At 37.0% G+C, this 19,486-nt stretch overlaps 1 protein-coding gene and 3 long non-coding RNA genes across 6 annotated transcripts; 1 reads left to right on the forward strand and 3 right to left on the reverse strand.

The window, feature by feature from the left end:
- The first annotated feature begins 902 nt into the window (after positions 1-902).
- LOC126599658 (haloacid dehalogenase-like hydrolase domain-containing protein Sgpp) lies at positions 903-10,638 on the forward strand. 3 transcript variants are annotated; one of them, XM_050266084.1, is made up of 6 exons: positions 903-1,082; positions 7,963-8,010; positions 9,279-9,393; positions 9,474-9,628; positions 9,873-10,134; positions 10,241-10,638. In XM_050266084.1, exons 1-6 carry the CDS (start codon positions 982-984, stop codon positions 10,412-10,414), a joined length of 855 nt encoding a protein of 284 aa, XP_050122041.1. In that variant the 5' UTR covers positions 903-981; the 3' UTR covers positions 10,415-10,638. The 3 variants fall into 3 exon arrangements, with proteins under 3 accessions (XP_050122041.1, XP_050122034.1, XP_050122026.1); XM_050266077.1 differs by lacking the exon at positions 7,963-8,010 and having other exon boundaries at positions 904-1,130; XM_050266069.1 differs by lacking the exons at positions 7,963-8,010; positions 9,279-9,393; positions 9,474-9,628; positions 9,873-10,134; positions 10,241-10,638 and adding exons at positions 2,421-2,535; positions 2,670-2,824; positions 3,072-3,333; positions 3,440-3,837 and having other exon boundaries at positions 906-1,130.
- LOC126599674 (uncharacterized) lies at positions 981-8,346 on the reverse strand. Its single transcript, XR_007615225.1, has 2 exons — positions 7,963-8,346; positions 981-1,082 (listed from the first exon to the last, which is right to left on the reverse strand). It is a non-coding gene; the product is annotated as an uncharacterized LOC126599674 (long non-coding RNA).
- On the reverse strand, positions 4,694-5,938 carry LOC126599687 (uncharacterized). Its single transcript, XR_007615228.1, has 2 exons — positions 5,541-5,938; positions 4,694-5,445 (listed from the first exon to the last, which is right to left on the reverse strand). It is a non-coding gene; the product is annotated as an uncharacterized LOC126599687 (long non-coding RNA).
- An 867-nt stretch (positions 10,639-11,505) lies between the features above and the next one.
- Positions 11,506-12,694, reverse strand: LOC126599680 (uncharacterized). The gene is made up of 3 exons (XR_007615227.1): positions 12,511-12,694; positions 12,353-12,414; positions 11,506-12,249 (listed from the first exon to the last, which is right to left on the reverse strand). It is a non-coding gene; the product is annotated as an uncharacterized LOC126599680 (long non-coding RNA).
- Positions 12,695-19,486: the final 6,792 nt, after the last annotated feature.

Below are 19,486 nucleotides of genomic sequence, written 5' to 3' on the forward strand. Positions count from 1 at the left end.
TCTTAATAAGGTAATGTGGGCATCACATAGCCACATCAGTATATAGAATAGTATCAACAATTATCATATCATTTAGTTACGGTAGACTGAAAAATCAATTTGACATAAAGTTTACACGATGCAATTTTAAAAACTCATGTAAATTTCTAAAATTGAAAACTGGTGGTTCATTTTAAAACCATCCAAAACCCCTAATCCAACATTCACAATTTCAACTTAATTTAGGTTCAACAGCGCGAAGACTTTTGGCACTAAGTAAAAGTTAGGAAATTCAGAATTAAATTGAAAGCGTAAAAAAAATGTAATAAAGCCTACAAATTGCAATTGAGAGGCATTGCTCAATTTTATCGTAAATAAGATCAATAAAATATACTAAAATTGAAGTTTTCTTCTATCAAATAAAATGGTATTTTATTTAAATTTAAATTTTAAAGTTCAGAGAGTATTTTCATCGTACATATTTTAAAATTTTCATCCAAGTACTATCTCTTAAAAAATCATTGCAATTGAAGTTTGTAGAATTATTCGAATGTATAAAATCGAAATGAATACCAAGTAAAATATTTAAGATAAACTGTTTAAATGATTTTCCATTTGAATGACAAAACCATATTATTTAGAAGGAGTGGATTGGATATGTAGTATTATCCTTATTTTCCGATCAAATAAGATGGCACTAATTCTTCCTCTCCAAAATAAGACGACATTTATTCGCTCGGCGACCGGGTCGTGGGGCGCGGGGGGAAGGGGGGAAAGGTGGCATTTATTCTTCTTTTCCAAATAAAAAGCATTTATTCTTTTTTTTTTTTTTTTTTTTTTGGCTCAAGCCGTTGATTCTTCTTCTTTCAAATTAAAATGGCATTTTACAACTCTTAGATAGTATATTCCATTTCAAAAAGAAGAAAAGAGAAGGAAAAAAAAAAAAAAAAAAAAATCGACAACCCCATAAAAGTGGAGAGAGGTCGTCTCACGTTCCGTACTATGCTCGCTCTCCCTTCTTCTCGTCTTGTTCCTTCTCACCACTTTCCCAAAACCCATCTCCAGAAAACTCACACACGCAACCCCACTAAATCCGGATCTACCTCACTAACAATGGCGTCCCTTCCATCAAATGCTCACCCACTCGATAGGTATTTCTTTTATTTTCTTGCTTTTTTTTTTAAATTTATTTTTGATTCTGCAAAGCATAATTTTCTGCTGATGTTGTTATTTTTTTCATAAATATGGTAACTTTTGTATGAATCAGTGTTTGTTCGAGTTTTCGTTGTATTGCATGGAAGTATAATTGTTGAGCAAAAATTATATGTTTAGAAGAGCATTGCTGTCCTTGTTCATTAGCTATGAACATTTTATGTCATGAAAATAATTTGAGTGATTTAGTTTGAATTCCGGTTTACAGGAATCGGCTTGTTTGAGAATAGCATTGTTCTTATGAATTCCAATCTTGATTCTGAACAAGCCAACAAACAAAATTGTCAATTTGTTCTTTTTTAATTTTGTTTGGGATGGTTGGCAAATTGCTTCGCTGAACAGGTTGCATCAGCCCTTTTCGCCGGCGATTCACTAGACCTTTAATGTAAAGCTGTATGTGTTTGAGCTCTTGTTAACATTTGGAAACCCGCATACTAAGCGGAAATCCGCTCCTTGTCAACTTCAGGAAAAGTTCTGTTCTGTCTAATTAAAACCTTTCTTTTCCCCTTGCTTGTGGTTTGGGATGGGGATTGGCGTCGTTCTAAGCATTTAAAAGGTTTTCTGTCTCCAGTGGTGGTTGATATAATAAGTGAAATTATTTAGGAAGTGAAATTATTTAGGACTTCAAATGGTAGGCATGGGGATCAATGGTTGATATAATGGACAGTTGAAAAAGTTCGATCCTTATCCTACCTTAACAAATATGTTCATTCTTATTCGCTCAAAGGGTTTGACCCCTTCAGACATTGATCCTGGGACTAAGGGGATTTTGATTGCAAATCTATTTGCCGTGTGTGCACAGTGATACGTTTGAAAAGTTATTTGTCTTCTGTTTACTTGTTATCAGCTTTACTTTGCCAACTTAGTATACCTTAAACTCAAAAAAACGCTAAGCGGGACAAAAGGCCGAAGCTCATAATCTTTCTTAGCACTGCGATAATTTTCTGCATCCTATAATATTCGTTGTTTTATTAAGAGATCTTTGTGCATGCATTTTGTGAAATGTTAAGACTCACCACAATTGACAAGAAAGCTGTATCTTATCTAGCATTTAAAGATTTTTAACTGTGATATATGTCAACCTAAAGTAATGTTTACTTTTAGAACAAACTGTTGTGCTTCATTGGGCCGAGCCACTAGACATAACAACTTAGTTTCATCACCTTCATATACTTTCAACTTTTGTGACTGATTGCTTGCTTTAATCACCTTCTATTTTGTGATGACAGAAAATCTTCTCTAGCTTGTGTCGCACCTCTAGAAGCAATTCTATTTGATATTGATGGAACATTGTGTGATTCAGATCCCTTCCATTATTATGCTTTCCGTGAAATGCTTCAAGAAGTAGGCTTCTCTCTCTCGCTCTCTCTCTCACATATGCACAAACACAGCATTTTTCTCCGAATCACACACTCTCTCTCTCACACATATGCACAAACACTGCACTTTTCTCCGACTCACTCTTTGGTGTACCACAGGTAGGTTTTAATGGTGGGGTTCCTATCACTGAGGAATTCTTCAGTGAGAAGATAACTGGAGGTCATAATGAGTATCTTTGTAGTATCCTCTTTCCTGATTGGGATATCGAAAGAGCAAGACAGTTTTTGGTAGATAAGGAAGCCATGTTCCGAAGGTAACTTCAAAAATCTGTCAAGAAACTGCATGCTTGATATCACATACATTTCGGGTATATAACACATTGGTATTATTAGTTAGATTTCTTCTGTGGATGGAAGGAAATTATCTTAAACTGTATCAACTACTATCTTCGTTGACTAATAGGGAATTCTATTTCTGTATCAAGTTGTGGAATTATTTCTTTCAATTATAAAGGACCCTATCTCTTGTCTCAACTTGATTTACTGAGTGCGATGTTGCAGATTGATATCTGAAAAGATAGAACCTCTTAAGGGCCTACCTAGGTTGCGCCAATGGATTGAAAAACAAGGCTTGAGACGGGCTGCAGTAACAAATGCTCCAAAACTAAATGCCGAGCTAATATTATCAAAGTTGAAGCTCACGGATTTCTTTGAAATTGTTGTTCTTGGAGAGGAATGCGTACGAGCAAAACCATTTCCTGATCCTTACTTGACCGCTCTTGAAAAGCTTAACCTGTCAAACGAGCATGCTTTCATCTTTGAGGTTAGTCTCTCAGAACTTTGTGCTGTGCAATTAACAATAGCATTTGATCTTCAGTAAAGTTTTGACATACATTGCGCTCATCTCTGCTCTACTTTTGGTTGTCAAGGATTCTGTTTCGGGAGTGAAGGCTGGAGTAGCAGCCGGAATGCCGGTAGTGGGTTTAGGCACAAGGAACCCCGAGGAAGCATTGATTAATGCCGGAGCCTCCTTTGTTATTAAAGATTTTGATGACCCAAAATTGTGGGAAGCACTGGAAGAGATTGTGAAGAAGGTGGACTAACAACGCTTACAACTTGAAATGCAATGACAAAGAACAATGATAAAGTAGCAAAAGGTGTAAGCTTCTAAATTTCTAAACAAATAACCATGCTGTACTCGTGAAGTATAGTGTTCTGGCACAGGGACATCCTACTGAAATATGGTGATCCTGCTCTATCTTAACTTCAAATCATGTTTTTGTTGTACGCTTGAAAGCTCAGTCAATAAAACCCGACCCCTTTGATATTCGTATTGTTTTTAGTTTTATTTAAGAGATATATATTTCGTTTTTAGAGTTGATTTATAAAAACTTATTGCCCTTTTAATGCCTATTTCGCTATTAGTATTTTTTTTTGGTTGGAGATGGAGGGAAAATACAAGAAAGAATTGTATGAAGAATGGGAAGGAAGGGTGGTGAGGGATGTGGAAGAAATGGATATGCACGACGACAAGAAAAAAAAGGGAAATGCATTTGAATATGCCCACTTTACGTCACATTACCTCGCCAGATTTAGCCACATCTAAAAAGAAAGTTTAGAGACGGAAACGAAGCTGGGTGACAGATTTTCAGAACATTGTTGTAATTAACCGAAGAGAACGAATAAACACATATCTTTTTTAGCTTCTTATTCATTCTTGTTTAATCAAGTTTGTTTTTTTCCGTTAGATTTATCAGGGCTCGGAGGGATAATAAACTAGCGTCAAATTCCCTTACTTAAAGAATTGTGCTAACTCAAGGGTTTGATTCCCTCCAACCATCACAAGGTGGCACAGTAGTCGGAGATGAATTACAAGATCGTATTCCACACAGCCTGTGTTTGATTCTTGGCACTGGTGAATCATATGATGGTGGCCAGTGATAGGTTAAAATGCATTTGTGAGTTTTTCCAGCCCCTGATAGGGTAGATTGTCGTGGCAAAACCACTAGCTAGTAGGGTGACATAACGTTTTAATTCTTAGTCCAATTATGAAACACCGAATTACTGGCCATGTAAGTGTTTTACTTTTATGCACAAACACGGAAGCGAATTTTAACAAGGTACCAAATATCAACGTCGCGTGAAAGCTAAAACAAACAATCTTAAAATCTGAACATAAGAGATTTAACGTGGTTTGGCGCAAAGCCTATGTCCAAGGCAAAGCATGGTGAGAAATTTCACTAGACAAACATATGTTACAAAAGAGTGTTTAACTCTCACAACCCAAATCCCACAAATTAGAAACCCTAAACCAAACAAGTAGAGGACTCAAACAAAAGGAGAAGATTCTCCCAAATTGTTCTCTAACTCAAATTGATTCTCAACAAATTGCCAAACAAATGAGCCATGGATTTTTCCATTCATGATTCCAAACGGTGACCTTCATCCAAAACTGAATTAGAGAAAACTCTCTACACTAATGGTGAGGCACACAAAAAACACTAACCCTGAGGTTCCATTTATAGTGCATAGGACTTAGCTACAATGAGAATACTAATCCTAATTGGAAGTAAATCTAAATCCTATTCAAATAAGTAATTAACACAATCTCTCAACCAAGTAAGGAATCCAACCAAAACGTCAAATCCAAACCCAATTAGGACACCAAAAAGAAATGGACAACACAAACCCTATTTTTGCAGTATCTTAACTTTGAGCCGTAACCCAACAGTAAGTGGTAGTTATCACGAAACAATAAACTTGAAGTAGACACGTGATACCGAAGTTCACGAAGAACAAATGTAAGCCACAAAGATTCGGCACAAGCAAGAGTCGGCACTTGAGCGGTGGGTTGTTTGGTGGAGCTCCAAGAGACATGATTTGGCCGATGAAATAGCAAGAAATCCGACACTCAGCCCAATCAGCATTAGAATACCTAAAATGATGATGAATACACTCAGCCCAATAAGCAGCGGCAAATCTATTAAGGGACCTGAGATGATGAATGATGATGAATGGTTTGAGCCCAACCTCGATGCTGGGTGTTGGCGGAACCAATCTCGTAGGTTCTAGGGAGATTATGTTGAAGTGGACTTCAACATGCAAAAGGTGTGGGAAAGGAAATTAAATTGGTGGCTGAGATACAAACACAAGAATATGAGAGTTTAACTAAAACAGATAAACTAAACCTTGAAAATCTCTGAAATATCCTTCCAATTTTGAATCACAGTCGGAATCATCAAAACCTTGCAATATTGGCAGAAGGTTGAGGGGAAGGGGCTACTGAAAGTTGGAGCACAAGTTTTGATTGGAATCGGAGTTGAAGAACAAGTCAGGGAGGGAAGTGGTAAGAACGATTGGGCTTAAGATTAAATAAAATGTAATGGTTGGGCTTTTTTATGTTACGAAATACCCATGGCGTCCATTTAAAGTTCACAGTTACGGTTATGGGTAACCGTTTAGATGAACAAATGGTTATAGGTATAACCATTTATCCATGAAATTTAAATGAGTGGTTATGGGTATTACACGAGGTTATAACGAGTATCCATCGGTCCTGATTCACCAAGTACTCTATCTCTACTGAAAAAAAAAAAAAAAATTCTTTCGAGGGTTACTTTGCATCAATAATATTCTCTTGAACCTGCAATGGAAATTAAATTGGACTTTTTTGTTTTTGCATTGCATGAGAGGAAGGAAACAGAGAATTGTTTGAATAAAACACTCTGTATCTGTATAAAAGAATTGGTCGTTCAAACTTAGAGGAAGTTTAAAACGCATTGAAAAGAAGATGATCAAATTAACTACCCGCAGTTATAACGGGTATCTATATGGATTATAATGACTACTTTTTTCTTTTAGAAACTTTATTTTGTAATCAAATGGATTATAATTAAAGATTTGCTTGGATATAGCAGAAAAATATCGTTCGTAAACTATTATTTCAATTATTGTTGAGTACTTAAATGATTCAAATAGGGAAATGCATGCTAAAATGTACCTATAACGGTGTTTAATTGTCAGAAAACAAAAATTATGACAGATTTTTCTTTTGTAATTTTCAAGTTGTTAAAAAAAAAACATGTAGACGGGTGAAAAAATGGGTAAATGAATAACAAAAGGATAAACGGGTTTAAAAACGGGTAAATGGGTAAACGGTTATGGTTAACCGTTTATAAACGGTTATGTGTATGGATATAACCGTTTATGTGATTACATAATGGGTAAACGACTATGTGGGTATAAATATAAACGGTTATGGTTAAATAACCGTGATTACCCGCCCATCATAACTATTGCCCATCCCTAGTTATGGGCTGTTTTGTAAGGTTTAATTTAGGATCCAGTTGGTATTTTGTTGCATGTGCTTTGCACGAGTTTGGGCACTTCCTTTATATTGTAACGGTCACTCACATATTTTAATGTATTATGAAATTTGGCCAATCCTTTTTTAGACATTTCTCCTCCTTCACCATTGTTGCACAGTTATGGTCGAATCGGATTGGAAGGGTTTGATTGCTATTCTTTTATAAGGAGAGGTGGAGCGGCTAGGGTTGAGTATGCAAGAGATGAAAGCAGGGTGGCGCTGGGCTCGAGGTGGGAGAGAGATTTTTGGAAGCTTTATTGGATTTGGATCTTCTCCGAGGCAATTGGTCGGGATCCTCCTGACCGGTGTCTGTGGGCCGTTAGATTTATTCGCCCGCACTAATTATTCCTCTCCAAATAAGATGTTATTTAGGCCCCGTTTGGGATTGAGGTGATTTTAAAAAAAGCCACTGTGAAAAAAAGCTGAGGGTCATTTTTGTGTTTGGTAAACTGAAAAAAAAGGGCTTATTTTGGAAGCTGCTGTGAGAATAAGCTGAAAATCAAAGGAAAAGCTGAAGCTGCTATTTGCTGCTTTGAAAAAAAGCCAGTTTTTTCAAAGCACACGGAGCTAACGTGCTCCTTTAATGAAAAGACACACTATCATCCTGCTTTTTTTTCCAAAAGCACTTTCACAAAAAAGTTTACCAAACACTCTACTGGCTTTATTTCACAGCCGCTTATTCTTACAGCACAGCCGCTTATTCTCACAGCAGCTTTTTTTCAAAGCACAGCAATACCAAACCAGCCCTTAATCGCCGGACTTCCTCAGGACAGGAGGGAAGATGGTATTTATTCTTCTTTTCCAAATAAAAAGCATTTATTCTTTTTTTTTGCTCAAGCCATTGATTCTTCTTCTTCTTTCAAATTAAAATGGCATTTTGCAACTCTTAGATAGCATATTCCATTTCAAAAGAAGAAAAAAGAAGGAAAAAAAAAAAATCGACAACCCCATAAAAGTGGAGAGAGGTCGTCTCACGTTCCATACTATGCTCGCTCTCCCTTCTTCTCGTCTTGTTCCTTCTCACCACTTTCCCAAAACCCATATCCAGAAAACTCACACACGCAACCCCACTAAATCCGGATCTACCTCACTAACAATGGCGTCCCTTTCATCAAATGCTCACCCGCTCGATAGGTATTTCTTTTATTTTCTTGCTTTTTTTTTTAAATTTATTTTTGATTCTGCAAAGCATAATTTTCTGCTGATGTTGTTATTTTTTTCATAAATGTGGTAACTTTTGTATGAATCAGTGTTTGTTCGAGTTTTCGTCGTATTGCATGGAAGTATAATTGTTGAGCAAAAATTATATCTTTAGAAGAACATTGCTGTCCTTGTTCATTAGCTATGAACATTTTATGTCATGAAAATAATTTGAGTGATTTAGTTTGAATTCCGGTTTACAGGAATCGGCTTGATTGAGAATAGCATTGTTCTTATGAATTCCAATCTTGATTCTGAACAAGCAAACAAACATAATTGTCAATTTGTTCTTTTTTAATTTTGTTTGGGATGGTTGGCAAATTGCTTAGCTGAAGAGGTTGCATCAGCCTTTTCGCTGGCGATTCACTAGACCTTTAATGTAAAGCTGTATGTGTTTGAGCTCTTGTTAACATTTGGAAACCCGCATACTAAGCGGAAATCCGCTCCTTGTAACTTCAGGAAAAGTTCTGTTCTGTCTAACTAAAACCTTTCTTTTCCCCTTGCTTGTGGTTTGGGTTGGGGATTGGCGTCTTTCTAAGCGTTTAAAAGGTTTTCTGTCTCCGGTGGTTGATATAATAAGTGAAATTATTTAGGACTTCAAATGATACGCTTGGGGATCAATGGTTGATATAATGGACAGTTGAAAAAGTTCGATCCTTATCCTACCTTAACAAATATGTTTATTCTTATTCGCTCAAAGGGTTCGATCCCTTCAGACATTGATCCTGGGACTAAGGGGATTTTGATTGCAAATCTATTTGCCTTGTGTGCACAGTGATACGTTAGAAAAGTTATTTGTCTTCTGTTTACTTGTTATCAGCTTTACTTTGCCAACTTAGTATAGCTTAAACTCAAAAAAACGCTAAGCGGGACAAAAGGCCGAATCTCATAATCTTTCTTAGCACTGCGATAATTTTCTGCATCCTATAATATTCGTAGTTTTATTAAGAGATCTTTGTGCATGCATTTTGTGAAATGTTAAGACTCACCACAATTGACAAGAAAGCTGTATCTTATCTAGCATTTAAAGATTTTTAACTGTGATATATGTTAACCTAAAGTAATGTTTACTTTTAGAACAAACTGTTGTGCTTCATTGGGCCGAGCCACTAGACATAGCAACTTAGTTTCGTCACCTTCATATACTTTCAACTTTTGTGACTGATTGCTTGCCTTAATCACCTTCTATTTTGTGATGACAGAAAATCTTCTCTAGCTTGTGTCGCACCTCTAGAAGCAATTCTATTTGATATTGATGGAACATTGTGTGATTCAGATCCCTTCCATTATTATGCTTTCCGTGAAATGCTTCAAGAAGTAGGCTTCTCTCTCTCATTCTCTCTCACATATGCACAAACACTGCACTTTTCTCCAACTCACTCTTTGGTGTACCACAGGTAGGTTTTAATGGTGGGGTTCCTATCACTGAGGAATTCTTCAGTGAGAAGATAGCTGGAGTTCATAATGAGTATCTTTGTAGTATCCTCTTTCCTGATTGGGATATCGAAAGAGCAAGACAGTTTTTGGTAGATAAGGAAGCCATGTTCCGAAGGTAACTTCAAAAATCTGTCAAGAAACTGCATGCTTGATATGAAATACATTTCGGGTATATGACACATTGGTATTATTTGTTAGACTTCTGTGGATGGAAGGAAATTATCTTAAACTGTATCAACTACAATCTTCGTTGACTAATAGGGAATTCTATTTCTGTATCAAGTTGTGGAATTATTTCTTTCAATTATAAAAGACCCTATCTCTTGTCTCAACTTGATTTACTGAGTGTGATGTTGCAGATTTATATCTGAAAAGATAGAACCTCTTAAGGGCCTCCCTAGGTTGCGCCAATGGATTGAAAAACAAGGCTTCAGAAGGGCTGCAGTAACAAATGCTACAAAACTAAATGCCGAGCTAATATTATCAAAGTTGAAGCTCACGGATTTCTTTGAAATTGTTGTTCTTGGAGAGGAATGCATACGAGCAAAACCATTTCCTGATCCTTACTTGACGGCTCTTGAAAAGCTTAACCTGTCAAACGAGCATGCTTTCATCTTTGAGGTTTGTCTCTCAGAACTTTGTGCTGTGCAATTAACAATAGCATTCGATCTTCAGTAAAATTTTGACATACATTGCGCTCATCTCTGCTCAACTTTTGGTTGTCAAGGATTCTGTTTTGGGAGTGAAGGCTGGAGTAGCAGCCGGAATGCCGGTAGTGGGTTTAGGCACAAGGAACCCCGAGGAAGCATTGATTAATGCGGGAGCCTCCTTTGTTATTAAAGATTTTGATGACCCAAAATTGTGGGAAGCACTGGAAGAGATTGTGAAGAAGGTGGACTAACAACGCTTACAACTTGAAATGCAATGACAAAGAACAATGATAAAGTAGCAAAAGGTGTAAGCTTCTAAATTTCTAAACAAATAACCATGCTGTACTCGTGTAGTATAGTGTTCTGGCACCGGGACATCCTACTGAAATATGGTGATCCTGCTCTATCTTAACTTCAAATCATGTTTTTGTTGTACGTTTGAAAGCTCAGTCAATAAAACCCGACACCTTTGATATTCGTATCGTTTTTAGTTTTATTTAAGAGATATATATTTCTTTTTTAGAGTTGATTTATAAAAACTTATTGCCCTTTTAATGCCTATTTCGCTATTAGTATTTTTTTTTTTTGTTGGAGATGGAGGGAAAATACAAGAAAGAATTGTATGAAGTATGGGAAGGAAGGGTGGTGAGGGATGTGGAAGAAATGGATATGCACGACCAGAAGAAAAATAGGGAAATGCATATGAATATGCCCACTTTACATCACATTACCTCGCCAGATTTAGCCACATCTAAAAAGAAAGTTTAGAGACGGAAACGAAGCTGGGTGACAGATTTTGAGAACATTGTTGTGATTAACCGAAGAGAACGAATAAACACATATCTTTTTTAGCTTCTTATTCATTCTTGTGTTATCAAGTTTGTCTTTTCCATTAGATTTATCGGGGCTCGGAGAGATAATAAACTAGCGTCAAATTCCCTTACTTAACGAATTATGCTAACTCAAGGGTTTGATTCCCTCCGACCATCACAGGGTGGCACAGTAGTCGGGAACGAATTACAAATTTGTATTTCACACAATACGTCTTTGGTTTGATTCTTGGCACTAGTGAATCATATGATGGTGGCTAGTGATAGGTTAAAATGCCTTTGTGAGTTTTTTCAGCCCCTGGTAGGATAGATTGTCGTGGAAAAACCACCAACTAGTAGAGTGACATAACGTTTTAATTATTAGTCCAATTATGAAACATCGAATTACCAGGCATGTAAGTGTTTTATTTTTATGCACAAACGAAAGTGAATTTTAACAAAGTACCAAATATCAACGTCGCACGAAAGCTAAAACAAACAATCTTAAAATCTGAACACAAGATTTAACGTGGTTTGGTGCAAAGCCTATGCCCAGGGCGAAGCATGGTGAAGAATTTCATTAAACAAACAGAGGTTACAAAAGAGTGTTTTAACTCTCACAACCCAAATCTCACAAATTACAAACCATAAACCAAACGAGTAGAGAACTCAAACAAACGAAGAATATTCTCCCAAATTGTTCTCTAACTCAAATTGATTCTCAACAAATTGCTAAACGAATGAGTCATGAATTTTCCACTCATGATTCCAAACGGTGACCTTCATCCAAAACTGAATTAGAGAAAACTCTCTAAACTAATGGTGAGGCACACAAAATACGCTAACCCTGAGGTTCTATTTATAGTGCATAAGAGTTAGGTTACAATAAGAATACTAATCCTAATTGGAAGTAAATCTAAATCCTAATCACATAGGTAATTAACACAATCTCCCCATCAAGTAAAGAATCCAACCAAAACGTCAAATCCAAATCCAATTAGGACACAAAAAAGAAACAGACGACACAAACCTAATTTTTGCATCATCTTAACTTTGAGCCGTAACCCAACAGTAAGTGGTAGTTGTCACGAAACAATAAACTTGAAGTAGACACGTGATACCGAAGTTCACGAAGAACAAAGGTAAGCCACAAAGATTCGGCACAAGCAAAAGTCGGCAATTGAGCGGGTAGGTTGTTTGGTGGAGCTCCAAGAGACATGATTTGGCCGATGAAATAGCAAGAAATCCGACACTCAGCCCAATCAGCATTAGAATACCTAAAAAGCAAAGGAACCGTAAAATATTTTAAACAGCAATAGGATGCGTTTGGGAAGGCCGAGACATGAACTCTGAAATGATGATGAATGGTTTGAGACCAACCTCGATGCTGGGTGTTGGCGGAACCAATCTCGTAGGTTCTAGGGAGATTATGTTCAAGTGGACTTCAACATGCAAAAGGTGTGGGAAAGGAAATTAAATTGGTGGCTGAGATACAAACACAAGAATATGAGAGTTTAACTAAAACAGATAAACCAAACCTTGAAAATCTCTGAAATATCCTTCCAATTTTGAATCACAGTCGGAATCATTAAAACCTTGCAATGTTGGCAGAAGGTTGAGGGGAAGGGGCTACTGAAATTTGGAGCACAAGTTTTGATTGGAATCGGAGTTGAAGAACAAGAAAGGGAGGAAAATGGTAAGAACGATTGGGCTTAAGATTAAATAAAATGTAATGGTTGGGCTTTTTTATGTCATGGGTGAGGATGAGCAAAATACTTATAGGTTTAAGTAACCGAGATTACCCGCTTATGTAAAATTCACAATTTCGATTATGGATAACTGTTTACCCGTATTTATAACGAGTATCCATCGGTCCTGATTCACCAGGTACTCTATTTCTACTGAAAAAAAAAAAAAAAATTCTTTCGAGGGTTACTTTGCATCAATAATATTCTCTTGAACCTGCAACGGAAATTAAATTGGACGTTTTTGGTTTTGTATTGCATGAGAGGAAGGAAACAGAGAATTGTTCAAATAAAACACTCTGTATCTGTATCGGTATAAAACAGAGAATTGTTTAAAATGCATTGAAAAGAAGATGATCAAATGAACTACCCGTGGTTATAATGGGTATCCATATGGATTATAATGACTAATTTTTGTTTTTAGAAGCTTTACTTTATAATCATATGGATTATAATTAAAGACTTGCTTGGGTGTAGCAGAAAAATATCGTTTGTAAACTATTATTTCAATTATTGGAATTGTTTGAGTATTTAAATGATTAAAATAGGGAAATACAAGCTAAAATGTACCTATAACAGTGTTTAATTGTCAGAAAATGAAAATTATGACAAGTTTTTCTTTTGTAATTTTCAAGTTGTTAAAAAAAAAACATGTAGACGGGTGAAAAAATAGGTAAATGGGTAAAAAAAAAGGATAAACATGTTCAAAAACGGGTAAAATTATGGTTAAATGGGTAAACGGTTATGGTTAAATGGGCAAACGGCTATGGGTATGGTTAACCGGGCAAACGGCTATGGGTATGGTTAACCGTTTATAAACGCTTGTGGGTATAGATATAACTGTTTATGCAATTACCCAACGGGTAAACGGTAATGCGGGTATGAATATAAACGATTATGAGTAAATAACCGCGGTTACCCGTCCGCTATAACCGTTGCCCATCTCTAGTTATGGGCTGTTTTGTAAGGTTTAATTTAGGATCCAGTTGGTATTTTGTTGCACGTGCTTTGCACTAGTTTGGGCACTTCCTTTATGTTGTAACGGTCACTCACATATTTTAATGTATTATGAAATTTAGCCAATCCTTTTTTAGATATTTCTCCTCCTTCACCATTGTTGCAGAGTTATGGTCGAATCGGATTGGAAGGGTTTGATAGCTATTCTTTTATAAAGAGAGGTGGAGCGGCTAGGTTTGAGTATGCAAGAGATGAAAAATGGATACTGGATAGCAGGGTGGCGCTGGGCTCAAGGTGGAGAGAGATTTTTAAAAGCTCTATCAACCCAAACCCCTCCTTGAAATCACTTTGTCTACCCCAAATCCCTCCTTGATATTCTGCTAGCCCACCCTCTCAACCCAACCGATTGAGACGGACAAACCACCCCAACCTCCTAAGGAGAAATGACCAAAAATGCCCACATTTGATGGCCCTTGGATTTGGAATCAAGCGGCTAAAGGGTCATTTCACTACCGCACCCGGCCCAACATGCAACCCAACTGTGAAGAAAGGACCAATCCGGAAATGGATGATGACAAAAGGGTTGAATAAGTTAAAATTGAAGTCTCATTTCATCGTAAAGATGAATAGTGCAATTTTTTTCCTACTTTAAATTAAAGTAATAATACTTTTATAAATTGAGCGTGCTATCCACACATCTCTTTTTACTTCTTCCACATCATTTGTTATTTTCTATCATTTGATATTCTTTAATTCATCATATCCGACGGCTGAAAAATAAAAAAGTATGAGAGAAGTAAAAAGGAGCGTGTAGATATCACATCCCTTATAAATATAGTTTCTCCAATATCTTAACCACGACGCATTATTATGTTTAGGAAATAATTAAGTTATTTGTTATTGTTGTTATTATATTAATTTATGAAACACAACATATATAAACAAGCAAAGTAAAGTTGGGATGTGTTTGTACCATACTTGACCAATCCCGAAACTACTGAGCACCGGTCAACGTTATACCGTCAAGGACCCAGAAGAGTTTCCCTACAACCAGGAGGCCAATCACAGCGCGACACGTGTCGACATCAGAAGCCAATCATAGCGCGACATGTGTCAACATCAGAAGCCAATCACAACACGACACGTGTCAATGTCATAATGAAACTAGAATCTCTCTTCTATAAATAAAGTTCATTATCTCACAATATTTCCTAATGTCATTTGTACTAAACCATTCACTAGTACTCACTAAAGGTCACAATTAATGAGAACTCCTCTACTCTGTGGACGTAGCCAATCTGGGTGAACCACGTACATCTTGTGTTTGCTTCCTTGTCCCTATCCATTTACATACTTATCCACATTAGTGACCGGAGCAATCTAGTGAAGGTCACAAACTTAACATTTTCTGTTGTACCAAAGTCCCCTCTGATTTTGTGCATCAACATTTGGCGCCGTCTGTGGGAATCGAACCCACGACCACGTGGTTAAAAATCGAAGAGGCACCACTCTCCGAATTTCGAGAGTCAGACTCCCAACAGGATTACTTTCTAAAAAAAAAAAGAGACACTGCTCTTTGAATCTCAAGAGTCAAACTCCCAACATGATTGCTTTCTCAAAAATCGAAGAGGCACCGTTCTCTGAATCTCGAGAGTCAGATCCCCGACATGATTGCTTGTTCAAAAACTGAAGAGGCACCGCTCTCCGAACTTCGAGAGCCAGATTTCCTTGGATAAAACTTGTTTGCAATCTTCACACGCAACATCAACTTTCCAGATACCACATATCACTTTTTCAAGGCACTCTGACAAAGTTAAAACATGTGAAACTTGCAGCTCCCATTACATTGCTATGACCAAGAAGGGTAAAGGAATAACATTATTACTTGCTCAAAAATCGAAGAGGCACCCCCCTCCGAATCTCGAGAGCCAGACTCCTGACATGATTACTTTCTCAAAAATCGAAGAAACACCACTCTTTGAATCTTAAGAGCTAGACTCCCAACAAAATTGCTTTCTCAAAAATCGAAGAGGCATCGCTTTCCGAATCTCGAGAACCAGATCCCCGACATGATTGCTTATTCGAAAACCGCAGAGGCATCGCTCTCCGAACTTCGAGAGCCAGATTTTCTTAGATAAAGCTTGTCTGCAATCTTCACACACAACATCAGCTTTCCAGATACCACATACCACTTTTTCAAAATGCTCTGACAAAGTTAAAACACATCAAGCTTGCAGCTCCCACTACATTGCTACGACCAAAAAGGGTAAAGGAATAGCATTATTACTTGTTGTTCAACCTCCATCCTCCACGGACAGGCAGACTTGCAAAAATGTTCAACCCTTCCTCATATCTGAGAGGGCACTCCCAACTAAGCCTCTCGAAATACTCAGCTTTCTTCCCCTTCAATAATACCTATGCAAACCAACCATACCAGAGCAAGAGTATCTCATATCATCAGGGTCAAAAGCAAGAGTATCCCATATCATGCTTTTTCCCTGTCTTTTCCTTTGCCCTTGTTCTTATCTGCAAGACAAAGAGAAAGAAAGCAATCAGTCAGCACTTGGAATCAAGCTTCCAGTTAGGAACTAACTGCCTGGAACCCTTTGCCCGATTACTTACCTGGCATTGCTCTCGAGTACTCATCTTCAACATCTTATGCTTTCAGAAAAGATATCACATCTGCTTGAGGAACAGATAGGGCAAGTGAAAAGGATACAAGGAAGCATGTGCAGACAAGAGCAACATAACACATGCCGATTCATCTATTACTTCATCAACAGCAAAGTATCCCATATCATGAAGGTCGAACGCACTCTTGATTTGATGGACTTGTTTTGACCCTCAAATTCTTGAGTCGGCCTTATACTATGGAGGAAACCAGAAAACCCTCTAGCCCAGTTCAAGAATAAGCCTGTGGAAAGTTACTTCTTCAAAAGCAAAAGTATCTCATATCATCTCTTCTCCATTTGCTTCTCCTTATCCTTGTTGTTGTTTACGACACAAGGAGAAGGAGAACAATCAACCGGAAGCCGAAGTCGAACCTCCGATCCAGGTTGCTTGCTTGGAAGTCTAATTGCTTAACTTGTCTGTCACCTCTTTCGGCAAATCTCCTAGCTCGGAGACTTGGGGGACTCCTACTATAGGGTTTTGTATCGCACTTGACCAAGCCCGAAACTACAAGTAAGTTTCAAGTGAAATTGATACATTACCTTGTGCATCTTCATCGGTTAAAGATACCACCATTGGATGGAGGAAAAGTACTTCCAGAGAAGATACCACATCTACGTATGAGACAGATAAGGCAAGTGAAAATGATACCACACTTTGGTATTTAGAGGTTTCGTGATTACTCAATGGCTTGGATTTTGCAAGTCCCCAACCGAGGAGCTTCCCTCATTCGGGAACTTAGGGGAGCATTGTTTGTACCATACTTGACCAATCCTGAAACTACTGAGCACCGGTCAACGTTATACCGTCAAGGACCCATAAGAGTTTCCCTACAACTAGGAGGCCAATCACAGCGCGACACGTGTCGACATCAGAAGCCAATCACAACACGACACGTGTCAATGTCAGAATGAAACTAGAATCTCTCTTATATAAATAGAGATCATTCTCTCACAATATTTCCTAATGTCATTTGTACTAATCATTCACTAGTACTCACTAAAGGAGAGTTTGAACCTATGTACTTGTGTAAACCCTTCACAATTAATGAGAACTCTTCTACTCCGTGGACGTAGCCAATCTGGGTGAACCACGTACATCTTGTGTTTGCTTCCCTGTCCCTATCCATTTACATACTTATCCACACTAGTGACTGGAGCAATCTAGCGAAGGTCACAAACTTAACATTTTCTATTGTACCAAAGTCCCCACTGATTTTGTGCATCAACAGGATGATTCCCATATACAGTATACTATAGGAAAAATATTTTATGCATGTCCTACTGATGACTCAAAAAGTATCACGCAATTCTAATTATAAAAAGAAGTCACCAGAAACTCATTTGTTATTACAAGCTCGTGGCTAAAAAAGATATTTGTTATAGAGATTTTTTCGATATGATTTTATGAAATTTAAATATATATAAATATATAATATTTAGATTTGGAGACACATGCTTTTGTAAATTTCACTCTGTAATGTATTTCAACAATATTCAACTGTCAATTTTTATGTTTTAGCTCAAAAGTCATGTTTACCAAAAATAGCACAAATTTGAAATCATATGACTATTTTGAATTAAATTTAGTGTCTCTTTATAGAAATCCATATTCGTCATTTTGTCTACTTTTTGTAAAGATGATCTATAAATAATGTTCTAAAATACAGATAGTTTGTGTTTGTCTTCAAATCTTAACCCATGCATAGGCATATTTAAATTTAGGGAAATGAAACACTCCCGGTACTGTTTAATTTTAACGTTAAAGCCATTTTAACCTTGAAAAGTCACTCATAGTACTATTCGTTTACACCTTTATTTTGTTATTTTCATTAAAACTAAAGTTTTTTTAGGGCTTTTTGTTAGTTTTCATTTAAATTTATATTGGCATTGCACACACACTACGTATGTGAATAATGGTGAAGTTTAATATTTTTAAGAGGTTCTGGTTGACAAGGAAGTAGACCTGAGAATTTCTTGCACAATCTTATTAACCCAACACAAAATAATATGAAAATTAAATTTCAGCTCAACCTGTTAACGAGTCTAATCATTATTGGGTCACCCATTAGGAACCTGTTAACAAGTCGGGCCGGTATTGGGTTACCCGTTAAGAACTCGATAATATATTGTTTGCTATATCTAGACATTAGACATGAAATTTTTTTTCATGACCCATAACCCAGTACGCAATGATACGACCCGTTAGCAAATTAGTTCGTTGTTAGATCACCTATTAAGATAACAAGTTTAACATCACATGACTCATTAAGATAACGGATATGACACAAAAATGACACGAACACAACAAACAAGATCTGTTTAACAGATTTACGAGGAAGGTTGGGATAGAAGTATAGATATTTAAAAAATAATAAACAAAGGGGAAAGAGAGGGAGGCGTCTTATGTGAATTTGAGGATGGATGAAACTTAAGTTTTTTCATGTTCTTGGGCGTCTGCCAATCTTGAATGCCCCTTATCTTCTCTAGGTCCGTTTAGATGCCACCACGCTTAATGATGTACCCTAGAAACTTGATTCTCACTCGAGCAACCGACCACTTCTCTTGCTTCACAAACAACTGGTTGTCCGTAGATTCTTGGAATTTGGAATAGTTTATAGAACCAATTTAGGAGTTTAGGTTGTTTTACCAGTCTCACAAACCAAATCGAAGATTGGTTTCTTTTTGGTGCCAAATGATGAGTCGGTATTGTACTACATATTTTACCCTAATCTTAGTTATAATTTAGTGGTTATTTTGTGAGAATTTTGATACTTTGATTTATATTCTTAATGTACGACATTTGACCACTTCTAGAGCAAAACATGATCAAACAGACGAATTTTAAAGTGGTTTTAATTGGAGGACGTTCATGTGTCTCTCAAAGTTTTAGATTTTTCTACTGAGTGGTTTATTTATGGCGATGAAATAAAAAAGCAGCGCGCAGTACGATCAAAGTGACATTTTGGGCTTATTTGGGCTTTTTGGCATCCAAGATGATGTCTTTTCGGTTCGAGGCTTTCTGCAATTATGTTCGGGACATGTCAAGCTTTAATTCTAGTCATATTGGGCTTATTTTGGAGCCCTGAAGATCCAGAAACGTGGCTATTTGTGGTGTGCAGATTTTGGGCGAATTTTACTAG

Source organism: Malus sylvestris, chromosome 2 (genome assembly GCF_916048215.2).
Source record: "Malus sylvestris chromosome 2, drMalSylv7.2, whole genome shotgun sequence".
In the NCBI taxonomy this organism is placed as follows: Eukaryota; Viridiplantae; Streptophyta; class Magnoliopsida; order Rosales; family Rosaceae; genus Malus; species Malus sylvestris.

Coding starts and splice junctions, on each gene's coding strand:
- LOC126599658 (XM_050266084.1), top strand. CDS start 982: ATGCTCGCTCTCCCTTCTTCTCGTCTTGTTCCTTCTCACCACTTTCCC. Junction 9,629..9,872: donor AAGGAAGCCATGTTCCGAAG/GTAACTTCAAAA, acceptor GTGATGTTGCAG/ATTTATATCTGAAAAGATAG. Junction 10,135..10,240: donor AGCATGCTTTCATCTTTGAG/GTTTGTCTCTCA, acceptor TTGGTTGTCAAG/GATTCTGTTTTGGGAGTGAA.